The sequence below is a fragment of the Oncorhynchus nerka genome, linkage group LG23 (assembly GCF_034236695.1).
Source record: "Oncorhynchus nerka isolate Pitt River linkage group LG23, Oner_Uvic_2.0, whole genome shotgun sequence".
Lineage (NCBI taxonomy): Eukaryota > Metazoa > Chordata > Actinopteri > Salmoniformes > Salmonidae > Oncorhynchus > Oncorhynchus nerka.
The window spans coordinates 8,228,402-8,249,150 of NC_088418.1; the positions used below are offsets into that span (position 1 = coordinate 8,228,402).

The 20,749-nt window shown below is 45.6% G+C and overlaps 1 protein-coding gene across 1 annotated transcript in view; it reads left to right on the plus strand.

The window, feature by feature from the left end:
- The window catches only part of micu1 (mitochondrial calcium uptake 1), a 110,660-nt gene that overhangs the window by 25,303 nt on the left and 64,608 nt on the right, over positions 1-20,749 (plus strand). The window contains exon 4 of the mRNA XM_065007822.1: positions 10,546-10,708. Coding sequence (XP_064863894.1) covers positions 10,546-10,708 — 163 coding nt within the window. The remainder of the gene's footprint in view (positions 1-10,545; positions 10,709-20,749) is intronic.

The following is a 20,749-nucleotide window of genomic DNA, read 5'->3' on the forward strand; positions in this document are numbered from 1 at the left end:
TCTGTACATCACGACGTCGTCGCCATCGGCGATGGCTGTCAATCATCATCATCATCATCACTAACCCTATTGGGGAGGGATGGTTCCAACATGGCCACCTCTTCTCAACACAAAACACGATGTAGTGGATAGAAATCTGACTGTCAGGTGAGCGAGGGATGAAGAAAGAGAGAATTGGGAAATGAAAAGGCAGAATGATCCTTGTGGCAGCTAAACGCAATGCTATCTGAGGAGCTGTCAGCACTGTGTGGATGAACTCAGTAGTCTTAATGTCTGATGCTGATCGTCTTGTGGGTGGGTGGGAGAGAGCGAGATCCTTCCCCTGTCTATCTGTCTCTGAGTATCTGTCCCTAATAGGATTTGGGTTGCAGTCAGGACTGTATCTCTCCCCCAGTGGAAGACTAGATTGAATGGCTCAGTCTGTCTGATGGTCTCTGATCAGTACTGTGACCTGAATGGATCAGTCTGTCTGATGGTCTCTGATCAGTACTGTGACCTGAATGGCTCAGTCTGTCTGATGGTCTCTGATCAGTACTGTGACCTGAATGGATCAGTCTGTCTGATGGTCTCTGATCAGTACTGTGACCTGAATGGATCAGTCTGTCTGTCTGGTCTCTGATCAGTACTGTGACCTGAATGGATCAGTCTGTCTGTCTGGTCTCTGATCAGTACTGTGACCTGAATGGATCAGTCTGTCTGTCTGGTCTCTGATCAGTACTGTGACCTGAATGGATCAGTCTGTCTGATGGTCTCTGATCAGTACTGTGACCTGAATGGATCAGTCTGTCTGATGGTCTCTGATCAGTACTGTGACCTGAATGGCTCAGTCTGTCTGATGGTCTCTGATCAGTACTGTGACCTGAATGGCTCAGTCTGTCTGATGGTCTCTGATCAGTACTGTGACCTGAATGGATCAGTCTGTCTGATGGTCTCTGATCAGTACTGTGACCTGAATGGATCAGTCTGTCTGTCTGGTCTCTAGTCAGCACTGTGCCCTGAAATACCTTTTGTTTGTTGGGAGTCTTTGAGAAGGGCCGACTGATGCTGAGACTCCGATTTTTCACTTTAAAATGTACATCAAACAAAAGCCAATGATTGCAAAGTTAAACTATCAATATAGTCTGTCTGTGTGCAAATTGGATTGTTATGCTGTGGAACTGTGGGTATGTATGGCTTATAACTAATATAGAAGTCAGGAAATGACATGCAACCGATTTTTATCTTTGCTGAAAAGGATAAATAATCTCTTTGAAGAAGCCGCCATGTCTAAAACAGAAAGTAGAGCGTACTGCTTCTCCTTCTCTGGCCAATAGGAATGGCTGCTGTCAGGCTAACTGGTTATGTGTGTGGCAGGCTGGCTTAGGGTTGCAAAATTCCGGACACATTCCCAGGTTTTCCCAGACATCCCAGTTGTAAGATTCATGGAAATATGTCCAGGATTCCTGGTAAACAAGGGATTTTTTTTTTAAATTCAATTTTGCAACCCCAGATGTCCTGTGCCTTGGTAAGATAGAAACCTAGAAGTCCTTTTAAAAAAAAAAAATATGACTGTTAATTATTCATTTTGGGGTGTAGCGCTTCACCAAACCTATGGTTCGATACGTATTGCGGATTTGGGGTCACGGTTTCGGCACAGCAGGACAATTAAATGCCATTCACAATGTTCTTTGCATTGTCTGTTGTGACATCATTCACAATGTTCTTTGCATTGTCTGTTGGGACATCATTCACAATGTTGTTTGCATTGTCTGTTGTGACATCATTCACAATGTTCTTTGCATTGTCTGTTGTGACATCATTCACAATGTTCTTTGCATTGTCTGTTGTGACATCATTCACAATGTTCTTTGCATTGTCTGTTGGGACATCATTCACAATGTTCTTTGCATTGTCTGTTGTGACATCATTCACAATGTTCTTTGCATTGTCTGTTGTGACATCATTCACAATGTTCTTTGCATTGTCTGTTGTGACATCATTCACCATGTTGTTTGCATTGTCTGTTGGGACATCATTCACCATGTTGTTTGCATTGTCTGTTGTGACATCATTCACAATGTTCTTTGCATTGTCTGTTGTGACATCATTCACCATGTTGTTTGCATTGTCTGTTGTGACAGGATTGTCATGTCGAGCCTCTCAAGTTTCTCCTCTGATGCTGCGTTTGCAACCATGTGGGAGGTAGGGATTTACCAGTTGTGTATATACCAGTTAGATGCATTCATGTGATTTGAACTTGTTGAGAAACGCAGATCGGCTAATGTGATGGGCTGTCACTGCATCGGACAATTAATTAAACTTCGGCTTTGGCTTGCTTATATACTGTAGAGCGGGTGTACTCCATGTTTGCTGAAATCGGCTTTGGCTTATATACTGTAGAGCGGGTGTACTCCCTGTTTGATGAAATCGGCTTTGGCTTATATACTGTAGAGCGGGTGTACTCCCTGTTTGCTGAAATCGGTGCAAGATGGACTTTCGTAACGTGTCTCGAGCTCTTTCACGAGGCGCTGAAACCTCTCAACCACTGAGAATCGACACACGTTCGCTATAAACCAAAGACTGTAAAAAAATATCAACTTAACCTACCTATCGCTCATGTTGTTTCTTTGGCCCGGTCGGAATCAGTTGTTGTCTGCTTGAATGCAGAGGGGAGACCATGATGTTTCTTTGGCCTGGTCAGAATCAGTTGTCTGCTTGAATGCAGAGGGGAGACCATGTTGTTTCTTTGACCCGGTCGGAATCAGTTGTTGTCTGCTTGAATGCAGAGGGGAGACCATGTTGTTTCTTTGGCCCGGTCAGAATCAGTTGCCGTCTGCAGAGGGGAGACCATGTTGTGGTGTTTCTTGGCGTTTCCGTCTTGCTCTGGTATCCTGGGGAGATGTCGGTGTAAACGTGTCTACGTATTTGAGGTGTTGGCAGCTGCACAGGCTATTCTGATTGAGCAGTGGCAACATAAACACTCTATGCCCTTCGCTGTTGTAATCTACTGTGAAGACGAAATGTTCCCAAACTAGAGGTTTAACCGATGATGAAGATCCTCCTGGTTTATCCACCACCCTCCATGATACACAACTAGTTCCCAAACTAGAGGTTTAACCGATGATGAAGAGCCTCCTGGTTTATCCACCACCCTCCATGATACACAACTAGTTCCCAAACTAGAGGTTTAACCGATGATGAAGAGCCTCCTGGTTTATCCACCACCCTCCATGATACACAACTAGTTCCCAAACTAGAGGTTTAACCGATGATGAAGATCCTCCTGGTTTATCCACCACCCTCCATGATACACAACTAGTTCCCAAACTAGAGGTTTAACCGATGATGAAGAGCCTCCTGGTTTATCCACCACCCTCCATGATACACAACTAGTTCCCCGCTGTGCCTCACAAAAGGACAGGTTTGAAATGGGCCAGTTAAGATTTTGATTACAACAGCTGCATAGGCGCTAGTAGTTTTAACAGAAGATTCCGGAATCTTTTCAGCTCAGATGTACTCAACAGGCCTGCAACACCACATTGGAATGGGGTTTTTATTTTTGTAAATATAAAGTACCAGTTGTAACGTTTCACAGTATTTGTTCACAGTACAGTATTCACTATTTGTTGTATTTGACAAATTGATGGCGTCTTCATGTGTTTTATACTTAGCCTTAATGTTTCATTTTATTTTAAAAAAAAAAATCAACACCGGTCCCTCATTTTAGTCAACCCTGTTACATGAACTGAACTCTCGTTTTTAAAGGCAGCTATGGTATTTTTAGCAACTGGATAACTGCATATTTCCATCCGGAAGCACTGATGTCTTAGTGTCTAATAAATTACAGAACCAGACAAAAAAAAGTTTGGACATAGCTACTCATTCAAGGGTTTTTCTTACTTTTTAATATTGTCTATATTGTAGAATAATAGTGAAGACTTTAAAACTATGAAATAACACATAAAAAGTGTTTTAAACAGATCCAAAGTAGCCACCCTTTGCCTTGATGACAGCTAAGCACACTCTTGACATTCTCTCAACCAGCTTCACCTGGAATGCTTTTCCAACAGTCTTGAAGGAGTTCCCACTTATGCTGAGCACTTTTTGGCTGCATTCCCTTCGCTCTGCAGGCCAACTCATCCCAAAACCATCTCAATTGGTTTGAGGTCGGGTGATTGTGGAGGCCAGGTCATCTGATGCAGCACTCCCATCACTCTCCTTCTTGGTAGAATAGCCCTTACACAACCTGGAGGTGTGTTGGGTCATTGTCCTGTTGAAAAACAAATGATAGTCCCACTAAACCCAAAACAGATGAGATGGTGTATCACTGCAGAATGCTGTGGTAGCCATGCTGGTTAAGTGTTTTCTTTGGGCTGAAATCTGAGACTGGTAACTCTAATGAACGTATCCTCTGCAGCAGAGGTAACTCTAGGTCTTCCTTTCCTGTGGCGGTCCCCTCATGAGAGCCAGTTAACTCTAATGAACTTATCCTCTGCAGCAGAGGTAACTCTAGGTCTTCCTTTCCTGTGGCGGTCCCACTCATGAGAGCCAGTTAACTCTGCTGCAGAGGATAAGTTCATTAGAGGTAACTCTAGGTCTTCCTTTCCTGTGGCGGTCCCCCTCATGAGAGCCAGGTAACTCTAATGAACTTATCCTCTGCAGCAGAGGTAACTCTAGGTCTTCCTTTCCTGTGGCGGTTCTCATGAGAGCCAGTTTCATCATAGCGCTTGATGGTTTTTGCGACTGCACTTGAAGAAACTTTTTTAAAGTTCTTGACATTTTCCAGATTGACTGACCTTCATGTCTTAAGGTACTGACCTTCATGTCTTAAGGTAATGATGGACTGACCTTCATGTCTTAAGGTAATGATGGACTTGGTCTTTTACCAAATAGGCCTATCTTCTGTCATGACTCTCCTGTGACGATCTGAAGGATCAAAGTGTGGGTTCACAATCCAGATGTGTTGGTCATTACTGAGATGTGGTTAAGGAAGTGTTTTTGAATACTGATGTTAACCTTTCTGGTTATAACCTTTTTTTGGCAAGACAGATCTACCAAAGGTGGTGGAGTGGCAATCTTTTTCCAAGGATCACCTTCAGTGCTCTGTTGTCTCCACCAAGTCTGTCCCCAAACAATTTGATTTGCTGGTTTTAAGCATTAAACATAGCTTTTCGTTGACTGTTGCTGGGTGTTATTGTCCTCCATCAGCACTGGCCCGTACCCTAAGCTCTCTCCTGGCCTGTTACACTAAGTCTGAATTCGTCCTGCTAGGTGATGTCATGACTCTCCTGTGACGATCTGAAGGATCAGGTGACAGTGGGTCCGTCTACAGCGTGTTCTCTCTCTCGTAGAGGTGAGGTGGGGTGGGGTGGGGGGGGGGGGTCGGAGGTCGGCTGTTTTATGACGGTCGTAAAATACGCTGCCTCTGTTCTCTGTGGTGTTCCAGACTGGAATGTAAACTGTGGAACACAGAGACACACATGGACAATCAAACGTTTGAATAATTACACAACGTCTTTTGAGAATGTGGGAATTTGTCCGTGGGTGTTTTTTAAAGAACAACCCTGTCAAAGTTGTTTCATTGTAGTGACCTCATGAAACACAGGAGACCCACATTACTGCATCTCTGTTTGTGTACGCTTTCCAATGATCAGATTCACATCTAGATGTCGGGATACAATTATTGAGTAAATATGAAACTATTTGTGAAAAGATGCAGTGTGATGTTAGGCTTCTGAATGAGAGTATGGATTTTCATATGAAGTTTAACTAGTCAGTGGCCCCCCGTGAGGCCAGACATCACATCTGGTCTCATGGAATCGGCCCTTTTTCCACAGAGTGTAAAACCCACTTCCTACAAAAATGTACATTAAGTCAGAGAATGTCGGGACGGAGTCCCCACGTTGGAATGACCTCAATTCAAGACCAAGCAAACCACGGTGTAAGCTAAGGTTGCAAATGGTTGAATTTCTAAGACTAGAAAATATGAAGCGGTAGCTACATGTGAAGCGGTACCCTCTGTATACAGCCTCCACATTGACTCTGTACCGGTACGCCCTGTATATAGCCTCCACATTGACTCTGTACCGTAACACCCTGTATATAGCCTCCACATTGACTCTGTACCGGTACACCCTGTATATAGCCTCCACATTGACTCTGTACCGGTACCCCCTGTATATAGCCTCCACATTGACTCTGTACCGGTACCCCCTGTATATAGCCTCCACATTGACTCTGTACCGGTACCCCCTCTATATAGCCTCCACATTGACTCTGTACCGGTACCCCCTGTATATAGCCTCCACATTGACTCTGTACCGGTACCCCCTGTATATAGCCTCCACATTGACTCTGTACCGTAACACCCTGTATATAGCCTCCACATTGACTCTGTACCGGTACCCCCTGTATATAGCCTCCACATTGACTCTGTACCGTAACACCCTGTATATAGCCTCCACATTGACTCTGTACCGGTACCCCCTGTATATAGCCTCCACATTGACTCTGTACTGGTACCCCCTGTATATAGCCTCCACATTGACTCTGTACCGTAACACCCTCTATATAGCCTCCACATTGACTCTGTACCGTAACACCCTGTATATAACCTCCACATTGACTCTGTACCGTAACACCCTGTATATAGCCTCCACATTGACTCTGTACCGGTACCCCCTGTATATAGCCCCTCCACATTGACTCTGTACCGTAACACCCTGTATATAGCCTCCACATTGACTCTGTACCGGTACCCCCTGTATATAGCCTCCACATTGACTCTGTACCGTAACACCCTCTATATAGCCTCCACATTGACTCTGTACCGTAACACCCTGTATATAGCCTCCACATTGACTCTGTACCGTAACACCCTGTATATAGCCTCCACATTGACTCTGTACCGTAACACCCTGTATATAGCCTCCACATTGACTCTGTACCGGTACCCCCTGTATATAGCCCCTCCACATTGACTCTGTACCGTAACACCCTGTATATAGCCTCCACATTGACTCTGTACCGTAACACCCTGTATATAGCCTCCACATTGACTCTGTACTGGTACCCCCTGTATATAGCCTCCACATTGACTCTGTACCGGTACCCCCTGTATATAGCCTTGTTATTTTACTGCTGCTCTTTAATTACTTGTTACTTTTATTACTTATTCTTATCCATATTTTTTTTAAACTGCATTGTTGGTTAGGGGCTTGTATTCAGCATTTCACTGTGAGGTCTACTACACCTGTTGTATTCAGCATTTCACTGTGAGGTCTACTACACCTGTTGTATTCAGCATTTCACTGTGAGGTCTACTACACCTGTTGTATTCAGCATTTCACTGTGAGGTCTACTACACCTGTTGTATTCAGCATTTCACTGTGAGGTCTACTACACCTGTTGTATTCAGCATTTCACTGTGAGGTCTACTACACCTGTTGTATTCAGCATTTCACTGTAAGGTCTACTACACCTGTTGTATTCAGCATTTCACTGTGAGGTCTACTACACCTGTTGTATTCAGCATTTCACTGTGAGGTCTTCTACACCTGTTGTATTCAGCATTTCACTGTGAGGTCTTCTACACCTGTTGTATTCAGCATTTCACTGTGAGGTCTTCTACACCTGTTGTATTCAGCATTTCACTGTGAGGTCTACTACACCTGTTGTATTCAGCATTTCACTGTGAGGTCTTCTACACCTGTTGTATTCAGCATTTCACTGTAAGGTCTACCTACACCTGTTGTATTCAGCATTTCACTGTAAGGTCTACCTACACCTGTTGTATTCAGCATTTCACTGTAAGGTCTACCTACACCTGTTGTATTCAGCATTTCACTGTAAGGTCTACCTACACCTGTTGTATTCAGCATTTCACTGTGAGGTCTTCTACACCTGTTGTATTCAGCATTTCACTGTGAGGTCTTCTACACCTGTTGTATTCAGCATTTCACTGTGAGGTCTTCTACACCTGTTGTATTCAGCATTTCACTGTGAGGTCTACTACACCTGTTGTATTCAGCATTTCACTGTGAGGTCTTCTACACCTGTTGTATTCAGCATTTCACTGTGAGGTCTACTACACCTTTTGTATTCAGCACGTGACAAATAACATTTTATTTGACTCTATACTATTTTCCTGATCCTGACCACTTTTTTTTGGTTTGTTTTTCTTTTTTTTGCCCTCTGGCCTCCATTGATTTTAGTCACTCTGATTTTGGCCATCCTACAAGGGTAAATATTCCAATAAGATTGGTTTACCCATTGGTCATAAGATGCCTTTTCTGATTGGACAACCCTAAAATGACACATTTAAAGGCTGCGAACATGAGGAGTGTGGGAGTGTGGGTTTGATGATGGCGAATGAGGAGGTAAGATGTCCGATGGGTTGTGGAAAAGCATTCTGTTTAGTTCCTCTGTCTCGCGCTTGCTCTTGTGTAATTCACAATATATAATTACAATATAAATTTTGCCTAATTATAAGACTCACTAATAATTTCATTATTTCATCAAAATAATTTTACCTGCTTTTTAAAATATTTTAATTTAATTTTTTTGCAGTCATCACTGATCTGGCTTTTAAGTCTGTTTTTATAAAAATTCACTTTTTTATTTCAAATGTAACCAGAACACAGAATAATCCCACGAATAATGACCCAACTTCTGGTAGCAGCCGTTCTAGAACATTAACACAGCCGCTCTAGAACATTAACACAGACATTCTAGAACATTAACACAGGACTCATCAACAAGCCCAGCTGCTGTTTTTATATTTCACCTTTAGCCAACTTGGATCTATTTGCTAGCTTACAAGGTAGAACAGTTTTGTGTTTTTATTAGGATCCCCGTTAGCTGTTGCAGCAGCTACTCTTCCTGGAGTCCAACACGAAACAGAATGACATAACACAGAACATCAATAGAAACCAGAACAAAGACAGAAGTACATAAATTGAACTGTTATGGACACACCCTTCTGTCCGACTCCAACGGTTTGAGCAGCATATCCACTTTGTTCAGTTGTCGAAATCAAGTTGCTGTTTTCTTACTAAATAAAACCAATGCGTTTCGTCCCGACGCCGTCATCATCAGGGTTAGGAAAGGACGGAGAAGATCTCAACACGAGAGAGAATACAGAGGTGATGGACGGTTCAGACAGAGGGGGCTCTGAAGACTCACATGCTCTGTGTAGGTTAACTACTTCCTGATTGTGTTCATGAGACCTTTTATTTCTCACAATGAGAACGGGATTGTTTTATGCTTATTGCACATTTATAAACCAGACTAGACATCTAGTGTAACAGTCTTTGGCTAAAATGCTGCTAGTGGTTTGTGGTACCGTAATGGCGCGTGCGACAAGCTGAGCAAACTTTTATTTTTTTTCAGAATCATACTCCTGTTTTAGTAGTCTCTGCTCTGCTCGCAATTTGACGAGTTGGGAACTGAAAAGGTTAACTTCTCTTCTGTTACAGTAAAAAAAAAAAATGTCTCAATGTGTTAGTGTACATTATGATTGATTCTGTTGGCCCAAACCTCCCAAATTAAAATGGTGAGTTAAAACCGCTTGTCAGAGAGGAAGTAGTTTGTTGTGAGTGACAGGTGGAGGTGCTTGGTGTGAGGGACAGGTGGAGGTGCTTGGTGTGAGGGACAGGTGGAGGTGCTTGGTGTGAGGGACGGGTGGAGGTGCTTGGTGTGAGGGACGGGTGGAGGTGCTTGGTGTGAGGGACGGGTGGAGGTGCTTGGTGTGAGGGACGGGTGGAGGTGCTTGGTGTGAGGGACGGGTGGAGGTGCTTGCTGTGAGGGACGGGTGGAGGTGCTTGCTGTGAGGGACGGGTGGAGGTGCTTGCTGTGAGGGACTGGTGGAGGTGCTTGGTGTGAGGGACTGGTGGAGGTGCTTGGTGTGAGGGACGGGTGGAGGTGCTTGGTGTGAGGGACTGGTGGAGGTGCTTGGTGTGAGGGACTGGTGGAGGTGCTTGGTGTGAGGGACTGGTGGAGGTGCTTGGTGTGAGGGACTGGTGGAGGTGCTTGGTGTGAGTGTAAATGGGATCAGTATAGAACGAGAAGGCCCCGCACACTGATCCAGATGGAAACGTTGTCAATGAATTGGGACCTTTTTAACCGTGTGCAGGCCTTATTCTATACTAGTATTTATTTTTATTAGCACCTATGGTTGTTTAAGGATGTGCGTATGATCACAAACTTTCCTATGAAGGGTCAGAGTCACAGCAGAAGGAGACATGAGAACAAGCAGACCTATGAAGGGTCAGAGTCACAGCAGAAGGAGACATGAGAACAAGCAGACCTATGAAGGGTCAGAGTCACAGCAGAAGGAGACATGAGAACAAGCAGACCTAAACGGCCCCAAAATACGTCAATATATAAATCGGTCTCTCCTGTCTCTCTGTCTCTCTCTGTGTCTGTCTGTCTGTCTCATATATATATATATATATATCTATCACGCTGAAACATATCTATATATATATATATCACGCTGAAACATATCTTGAATGAATGATATAGCGCCCAGCCCTACTGACAGTACCTCTCTCTCCCCCTCCCCAGGTGATGGAGTATGAGAATAGGATTAGAGCCTACTCCACTCCAGACAAGATCTTCCGTTACTTCGCCACGCTGAAGATCATCAGTGAGCATGGAGATGCAGAGGTCTACATGACCCCACACGACTTTGTCCGTTCCATCACCCCCAACGAGAAACAGCCAGAGAGTAAGTCTAAAGTTGAGACAAGCGCTTAACTCCCAATTGGGTATCATGAAAAAGGAAGTAAAAATATATATTATACATACAGTACCTGTCAAAAGGTAGGACATACCTCTACTCATTCATAAAAAATATTAAAAACTTTTCGACATTGTAGAATAATAGTGAAGACATCAAAACTATGAAAAAACACATATGGAATCATGTAGTAACCAAAAAAGTGTAAAACAAATCAAAATATGTTTTATATATTTGAGATTCTTCAAAGTAGCCACCCTTTGCCTTGATGACAGCTGTGCATGCTCTTGGCTTTCTCTCAACCAGCTTCATGAGGTAGTCACCTGGAATGCATTTCAATTAACAGGTGTGCCTTGTTAAATTTATTTGTGTAATTTCCTTCCTTATTGCTTTTGAGCCAATCAGTTGTGTTGTGACAAGGTAGGGGTGGTGTACAGAAGATAGCCCTATTTGGTAAAATATTCTGCCAAGAACAGCTCAAATTGGCAAAGAGAAACGACAGTCCATTACTTTAAGACATGAAGGTCAGTCAATCTGGAAAATTTCATGAACTTTGAAAGTTTCTTCAAGTGCAGTTGCAAAAATCCTCAAGTGCTATGATAAAACTGGCTCTCGTGAGGACCGCCACAGGAAAGGAAGACCCAGAGTTACCTCTGCTGCAGACAATAAGTTCATTAGAGTTACCTGCCTCAGATTGCAGCCAAAATAAATGCTTCAGAGTTCAAGTAACAGACACATCTCAACATCAACTGTTCAGAGGAGACTTTCAATCAGGCCTTCGTGTTCGAATTGCTGCAAAGAAACCACTACTAAAGGACACCAATAAGAAGAGGAGACTTGCTTGGGCCAAGAAACATGAGGAATGGACATTAGACCGGTGGACTCTGTTATCTGTTATTTTGGTCTGAGTCCAAATTTGATATTTTGGATTCCAACCGCTGTCTTTGTGACGCAGGCTTTGTGGGTTAGCAGTAAAACCTTGAAATCAGCCCTAGCCTTAACAGGCAGCCATCCACTTCCTTATGTCTGAAACACAGGCTTCCAGGGAGGGCAATTTTGGGGTTTCACCACATTTCATTGAAAATGTACAGCTGTGTATCATCCGCATAGCAGTGAAAGTTAACATTATGTTTCTGAATTACATCACCAAGTGGTAAAATATACAGTTGAAGTCAGAAGTTTACATACACTTACAGTGCCTTGCGAAAGTATTCGGCTTTACAGACACTTGGGTTGGAGTCATTAAAACTCGTTTTTCAACCACTCCACACATGTCTTGTTAACAAACTATAGTTCTGGCAAGTCGGTTAGGACATCTACTTTGTGCATGACACAAGTAATGTTTCCAACAATTGTTTACAGACAGATTATTTCACTTATAATTCACTGTATCACAATTCCAGTGGGTCAGAAGTTTACATCCACTAAGTTGAATGTGCCTTTAAACAGCTTGGAAAATTCCAGAAAATTATGTCAAGGCTTTAGAAGCTTCTGATAGGCTAATTGACATAATTTGAGTCGATTGGAGGTGTACCTGTGGATGTATTTCAAGGCCTACCTTCAAACTCAGTGCCTCTTTGCTTGACATCATGGGAAAATCAAAAGAAATCATCCAAGACTTCAGAAAAAAATGGTACATCTCCACAAGTCTGGTTCATCCTTGGGAGCAATTTCCAAACACCTGAAGGTACCACGTTCATCTGTACAAACAATAGTACAGAAGTATAAACACCATGGCACCACGCAGCCGTCATACCGCTCAGGAAGGAGATGCGTTCTGTCTCCTAGAGTTGAACGTACTTTGGTGCAAAAAGTGCAAATCAATCCCAGAACAACAGCAAAGGACCTTGTGAAGATGCTGGAGGAAACCGGTACAAAAGTATCTATATCCACAGTAAAACGAGTCCTATATCGACATAACCTGAAAGGCCGCTCAGCAAGAAAGAAGCCACTGCTCCTAAACTACCGTACAAAAGCCAGACTACGGTTTGCAACTGCACATGGGGACAGAGATTGTACTTTTTGGAGAAATGTCCTCTGGTCTGATGAAACAAAAATAGAACTGTTTGGCCATAATGACCATCGTTATGTTTGGAAGAAAAAGGGGGAGGCTTGCAAGCCGAAGAACACCATCCCAAACGTGAAGCACGGGGGTGGCAGGATCATGTTGTGGGGGTGGTGCACTTCACAAAATAGATGGCATCATGAGGTAGGGAAAATTAATGTGGCTATATTGAAGCCATCATCTCAAGATATCAGTCAGGAAGTTGAAGCTTGGTCACAAATGGGTCTTCAAAATGGACAATAACCCCAAGCATACTTTGAAAGCTGTGGCAAAATGGCTTAAGGACAACAAAGTCAAGGTATTGGAGTGGCCATCACAAAGCCCTGACCTCAATCCTATAGAAAATGTGTGGGCAGAACTGAAATGGTGTGCGAGCAAGGAGGCCTACAAACCTGACTCAGTTACACCAGCTCTGTCAGGAGGAATGGGCCAAAACTCACCCAACTTGTGGGAAGCTTGTGGAAGGCTACCCAAAAACATTTGATCCAAGTTAAACAATTTAAAGGCAATGCTACCAAATAGTAATTGAGTGTATGTTAACTTCTGACCCACTGGGAATGTGATGAAAGAAATAAAAGCTGAAATAAATATTTCTCTCTATTCTGACATTTCACATTCTTAAAATAAAATGGTGATCCTAACTGACCTACGACAGGGAATTTTTACTAGGATTGAATGTCAGGAATTGTGAAACTGAGTTTAAATGTATTTGGCTATGGTGAAACTTCCGACTTCAACTGTGAACAGATGATCTCTGCATGTGTGGTTCCCACCGTGAAGCGTGGGGGTGCTTTGCTGGTGACACTGTCTGGGATTTATGTATAATTCAAGGCACACTTAACCAGTTTGGCTTCCACAGCATTCTGCAGCAATACACCATCCCATCTGCCTTGGGCTTAGTGGGACCATCATTTGTTTTTCAACAGGACAATGACCCAACACACCTCCAGGCTGTGTAAGGGCTATTTGTCCAAGAAGGAGAGTGATGGAGTGCTACATTAGATGACCTGGCCTCCACAATCACCCGACCTCAACCCAATTGAGATGGTTTGGGGTGAGTTGGACCGCAGAGTGACGGAAAAGCAGCCAGCAAGTGCTGAACATATGTGGGAACTCCAAGATTTTTGGAAAAGCATTCCAGGTGAAGCTGGTTGAGAGTAAAAAGCTGTCGTCAAGGCAAAGGCTTTTGCTCTTGACTGTTAGACTTGCCTGGCAACTAAATTAATTGAGGTCCCAGTTGTGTGTGAGGAAGAGCTAATATGGTCTTAGTTAGGTTTGTCACACCTTAGCACTCATCTGTTGTTTTTGTCACACTACTTTGCTTTATCTTGGCCAGGTCGCAGTTGTAAATGAGAACTTGTTCTCAACTGGCCTACCTGGTGAAATAAAGGTGTTCTCAACTGGCCTACCTGGTTAAATAAAGGTGTTCTCAACTGGCCTACCTGGTTAAATAAAGGTGTTCTCAACTGGCCTACCTGGTTAAATAAATGTGTTCTCAACTGGCCTACCTGGTGAAATATAAATGTATCATCTTTTGTTCCGTTTTTTTTTGTTTTCTTGCTGGGAAATCTACTAGAATTAACGTGTTCGTAAACCCACTACAATCACGCAGTACAGTGTTCAGCAGTTACCTCGGCGGGTCCCGGTGGCAATAAATGAATACAAGCGAAAGCTTACCTTGACTTGGAAGAGTTACAGTGTTGGATACTTTTAGCCTGCTAGCTGCTTCCCGAGTCCTTAATCCTGCCCGGTCCCTAATCCTGCCCGGTCCCTAATCCTGCCCGGTCCCTAATCCTGCCCGGTCCTTAATCCTGCCCGGTCCTTAATCCAGCCCGGCCACTGAGTTTGCTCGGAAGCATTTCTTTAACCTGGTAGTATCCGTTAGCTTTCTTGAAGACTGACCTGAGCCTGGTTAGGAGGGTCCTTCCATTGCCTCCCTCTCACTTCCATTCTTCCCCCTCTTTCTGATTCTGTTATTACAGTAATACTGCTGACCTGAGCTTCACTGTATTAGAGGGAGAGAAGTGGAGAGGGGGAAAGAGTGATTTGTAGTGCATTTGACCCACAGCCAGGCCACTCATCTCCTTCCAGCTCTCGCTCGCTCGCTCTCTCGCCACCACCCACAGTCAGATTCTACGAGAGAGAGAGATTGCGGAGAGGGAGAGAGAGATTGCAGAGAGCAGCGAAGGAGAGTTTACAGTACATTTACCTCACACCTCTCATCTCTCTCGACACCTAGCTGGCTCTGTCAGACCTAATGACACGACAGTGCAGTACAGGAGAGCGGAGGAGGGGAGATTACAGTGCATATACTGTTGGTATATAGCCTAATAATACCACTCTGGCTGGCTGACTGTATATTTTATTCACTGTTCACTGACTGACTGCCCCCTGGTAAATAGACTTTCCTTTGTTGTGTTCTGGCTGACTGGTTTCTCTAGCCCCTGGATAAATGCTTCCTTAAACTCTATTTATTACATTTTGGATTGGAACGGAATCAATGGAACGCTATCCAACCAATGGAAATCACTGGACTCCCATCAGCCTCCTCTGCTAATTATGTAGTCTGGTTGGTTGAAATAGTTCCACTGGACTGAGACTAGATCTTAATAAATAACTAGTTTCCTTTTTCTTGTTGAAAGGTTTTAAATGAGTTTTCAGAAGAGAAGGTGGGTCAGTCGAGTTCTGCTTCAGTTTCCTACCGTTTTTATTTGTTAATTTATAAATTAAATGAATTTGATAAATGATCCCACAGAAAAATAGCGGAGCACACAGATGTGATATGTAATGTCCTAGGTTAAGATTAATATTAGCACTGAGCTCTTAAAAACATACTTTTGTTAAAATTCCACCCCTTAAAGTAATTTAATCTTCAGGCTTGAAGGGTTTTGCGTTTAGTTTAGGGGCGGAGGCACGCGGCGAGAGAGAGAGGGGGGTTCTGCAGCGAGAGAGGGGGGGCCTGACAGTGAATCTCAGTAAGACCAAAATAATGGTGTTCCAAAAAAGGTCCAGTAGCCAAGACAACAAATAGAAATTCTATCTAGACACTGTTGCCCTGGAGCAGACCAGCTAAACATCAGTGCCACAGGTAACATCCACAAAGCTGTGAACGAGCTGAGAGACACGGCAAGAAAGAAGGGCCTTCTATGCCATCAAAAGGAACATCAAATTCGACATATCCAATGCGTTTAGTTTAGGAGCAGAGGGGCGCAGCAAGAGAGGGAGGGGGCGCAGTGAGAGAGGCAGGGAGGGGGCGCAGCGAGAGAGGGAGGGGGGGGGCGCAGCGAGAGAGGGAGGGGGGGATCTCTCCTCTATCGTTCCAGTGCTTTACATTCCAGCATCTCTCTCCTCTATCGTTCCAGTGCTTTACATTCCAGCATCTCTCTCCTCTATCGTTCCAGTGCTTTACCTTCCAGCATCTCTCTCCTCTATCGTTCCAGTGCTTTACCTTCCAGCATCTCTCTCCTCTATCGTTCCAGTGCTTTACCTTCCAGCATCTCTCTCCTCTATCGATCCAGTACTTTACACTGCAGCAGACTTTTTCTATTTTGCAAATACACTTGCTGTTGATGTTCATTTAGAGCTGGACTATTATTGCCCTGCCAGAAGTATTTGTAGTGGACATTTTTAGTTAAAAGTGAGGTTGTTTGCAAGTTGTGCATTGTTAGTTGAACTGTATTGAGGTGGGGTGTACTGATGACATGTAGCCGAGACGATTGTGGACATTTTTAAGGCCTTTGTTGTATCTATGAACACCCCCCACATTCATACCTACTGCACTCCTCCACTATGAACACCCCCCCCCACATTCATACCCTCTGCACTCCTCCACTATGAACACCCCCCCCCCACATTCATACCCTCTGCACTCCTCCACTATGAACACCCCCCACATTCATACCCTCTGCACTCCTCCACTATGAACACCCCCCACATTCATACCCTCTGCACTCCTCCACTATGAACACCCCCCACATTCATACCCTCTGCACTCCTCCACTATGAACACCCCCCACATTCATACCCTCTGCACTCCTCCACTATGAACACCCCCCCCACATTCATACCCTCTGCACTCCTCCACTATGAACACCCCCCACATTCATACCCTCTGCACTCCTCCACTATGAACCCCCCCACATTCATACCCTCTGCACTCCTCCACTATGAACACCCCCCCCACATTCATACCCTCTGCACCCCTACTATGAACACCCCCCCACATTCATACCCTCTGCACTCCTCCACTATGAACACCCCCCACATTCATACCCTCTGCACTCCTCCACTATGAACACCCCCATTCATACCCTCTGCACTCCTCCACTATGAACACCCCCCACATTCATACCCTCTGCACTCCTCCACTATGAACACCCCCCCACATTCATACCCTCTGCACTCCTCCACTATGAACACACCCCCCACATTCATACCCTCTGCACTCCTCCACTATGAACACCCCCCACATTCATACCCTCTGCACTCCTCCACTATGAACACCCCCCCACATTCATACCCTCTGCACTCCTCCACTATGAACACCCCCCACATTCATACCCTCTGCACCCCTTCATGAACACCCCCCCACATTCACCCTCCTCCCACTATGAACACCCCCCCACATTCATACCCTCTGCACTCCTCTACTATGAACACCCCCCACATTCATACCCTCTGCACTCCTCCACTATGAACACACCCCCCCCACACATTCATACCCTCTGCACTCCTCCACTATGAACACCCCCCCCCACATTCATACCCTCTGCACTCCTCCACTATGAACACCCCCACATTCATACCCTCTGCACTCCTCCACTATGAACACCCCCCCCACATTCATACCCTCTGCACTCCTCCACTATGAACACACCCCCCCACATTCATACCCTCTGCACTCCTCCACTATGAACACCTCCCCCCACATTCATACCCTCTGCACTCCTCCACTATGAACACCCCCCCACATTCATACCCTCTGCACTCCTCCACTGGACGATAATACATGAGTAAGATTACTGCAAATCCTCTGTTGATGACTGGGTTCTTCCTTGTAAATTGTTTCTATGAAGTTGCTGTTCAATTGCTCTGCCATTATTATTGTTGGAGGTATTCTGGGTGGGGTTACCCTTGTGCTGGTGAGGTATTCTGGGTGGGGTTAGCCCTGTGCTGGTGAGGTATTCTGGGTGGGGTTAGCCCTGTGCTGGTGAGGTATTCTGGGTGGGGTTAGCCCTGTACTGATGAGGTATTCTGGGTGGGGTTACCCTTGTGCTGATGAGGTATTCTGGGTGGGGTTACCCTTGTGCTGATGAGGTATTCTGGGTGGGGTTAGCCCTGTGCTGATGAGGTATTCTGGGTGGGGTTAGCCTTGTGCTGATGAGGTATTCTGGGTGGGGTTAGCCCTGTACTGATGAGGTATTCTGGGTGGGGTTAGCCCTGTGCTGGTGAGGTATTCTGGGTGGGGTTAGCCCTGTGCTGGTGAGGTATTCTGGGTGGGGTTAGCCCTGTGCTGGTGATGTATTCTGGGTGGGGTTACCCTTGTGCTGATGAGGTATTCTGGGTGGGGTTACCCTTGTGCTGATGAGGTATTCTGGGTGGGGTTAGCCCTGTGCTGGTGATGTATTCTGGGTGGGGTTACCCTTGTGCTGATGAGGTATTCTGGGTGGGCTTAGCCCTGTGCTGATGAGGTATTCTGGGTGGGGTTACCCTTGTGCTGATGAGGTATTCTGGGTGGGGTTAGCCCTGTGCTGGTGATGTATTCTGGGTGGGGTTATGATGAGGTATTCTGGGTGGGCTTAGCCCTGTGCTGATGAGGTATTCTGGGTGGGGTTAGCCCTGTGCTGATGAGGTATTCTGGGTGGGGTTAGCCCTGTGCTGATGAGGTATTCTGGGTGGGGTTAGCCCTGTGCTGATGAGGTATTCTGGGTGGGGTTAGCCCTGTGCTGATGAGGTATTCTGGGTGGGCTTAGCCCTGTGCTGATGAGGTATTCTGGGTGGGCTTAGCCCCCCTGTGCTGATGAGGTATTCTGGGTGGGCTTAGCCCCCCTGTGCTGATGAGGTATTCTGGGTGGGCTTAGCCCTGTGCTGTGACGTGGGTTTTAAATGGTGTGTATTCTCTTTTCTCTCCACTGGCTATCTGGTAAACAGGCTACAGTCTAGGCAGTCTCTTCTGCTGATGTGTGTGGGTCTGGTAGTGGTACTCCCTCTATTCTACTCTTTTCCTTTCGGCATGGTTACTACCTGCCTTGCGCCAGATCACAATCTTTATCTTTACCCCTCTCTAATAAATACCGCTACACGCTCACCAACAAAGAATTCACAAAATGGGACAAACCCCAAAATATACTTTGTGTACAACTCAAAGCTCCAAACAATGCAGAACTAGGACTGTACCCACTAGTTATCTACATACAGGAAAAAGATGGACAGGGGTAGGAGTGGGACTCTATGGAGGAGAGATGGACAGGGGTAGGAGTGGGACTCTATGGAGGAGAGATGGACAGGGGTAGGAGTGCGGACTGGAGAGATGGACTGGGGTAGGAGTGGGACTCTATGGAGGAGAGATGGACAGGGGTAGGAGTGAGGACTGGAGAGATGTACTGGGGTAGGAGTGGGACTGGAGAGATGGACTGGGGTAGGAGTGGGACTGGAGAGATGGACTGGGGTAGGAGTGGGACTCTATGGAGGAGAGATGGACTGGGGTAGGAGTGGGACTCTATGGAGGAGAGATGGACTGGGGTAGGAGTGAGACTATGGAGGAGAGATGGACAGGAGTAGGAGTGAGTGACTCTATGGAGGAGAGATGGACAGGGGTAGGAGTGGGACTCTATGGAGGAGAGATGGACAGGGGTAGGAGTGAGGACTGGAGAGATGGACTGGGGTAGGAGTTGGACTCTATGGAGGAGAGATGGACTGGGGTAGGAGTGAGACTATGGAGGAGAGATGGACAGGGGTAGGAGTGAGTGACTCTATGGAGGAGAGATGGACAGGGGTAGGAGTGAGTGACTATGGAGGAGAGATGGACAGGGGTAGGAGTGGGACTCTATGGAGGAGAGATGGACAGGGGTAGGAGTGGGACTCTATGGAGGAGAGATGGACAGGGGTAGGAGTGGGACTCTATGGAGGAGAGATGGACAGGGGTAGGAGTGGAACTCTATGGAGGAGAGATGGACAGGGGTAGGAGTGGGACTCTATGGAGGAGAGACACTATCTTCATTGATCCACCTGACAGTCAGTCATTCTGTCTGTTCCATTATTCATTGATCCACCTGACAGTCAATCTGTCTGTTCCATTATTCATTGATCCACCTGACAGACAGTCATTCTGTCTGTTCCATTATTCATTGATCCAGCTGACAGTCAATCTGTCTGTTCCATTATTCATTGATCCAGCCGACAGTCAGTCATTCTGTCCGTTCCATTATTCATTGATCCAGCCGACAGTCATTCATTCTGTCTGTTCCATTATTCATTGTGTTCCAGTATAGTACTGTTGTAGCATAATGACATTGATTTTGTGTGTGGTTTAACCCAGGGTGGTGCGGGGTGGTTTAACCCAGGGTGGTGCGGGGTGGTTTAACCCAGGGTGATACGGGGTGGTTTAAACCCAGGGTGGTACGGGGTGGTTTAAACCCAGGGTGGTACGGGGTGGTTTAAACCCAGGGTGGTACGGGGCGGTTTAAACCCAGGGTGGTACGGGGTGGTTTAACCCAGGGTGGTACGGGGTGGTTTAACCCAGGGTGGTACGGGGTGGTTTAACCCAGGGTGGTGCGGGGTGGTTTAACCCAGGGTGGTACGGGGCGGTTTAAACCCAGGGTGGTTTAAACCCAGGGTGGTACGGGGCGGTTTAAACCCAGGGTGGTTTAAACCCAGGGTGGTTTAAACCCAGGGTGGTACGGGGTGGTTTAAACCCAGGGTGGTACGGGGTGGTTTAAACCCAGGGTGGTGTGGGGCGGTTTAAA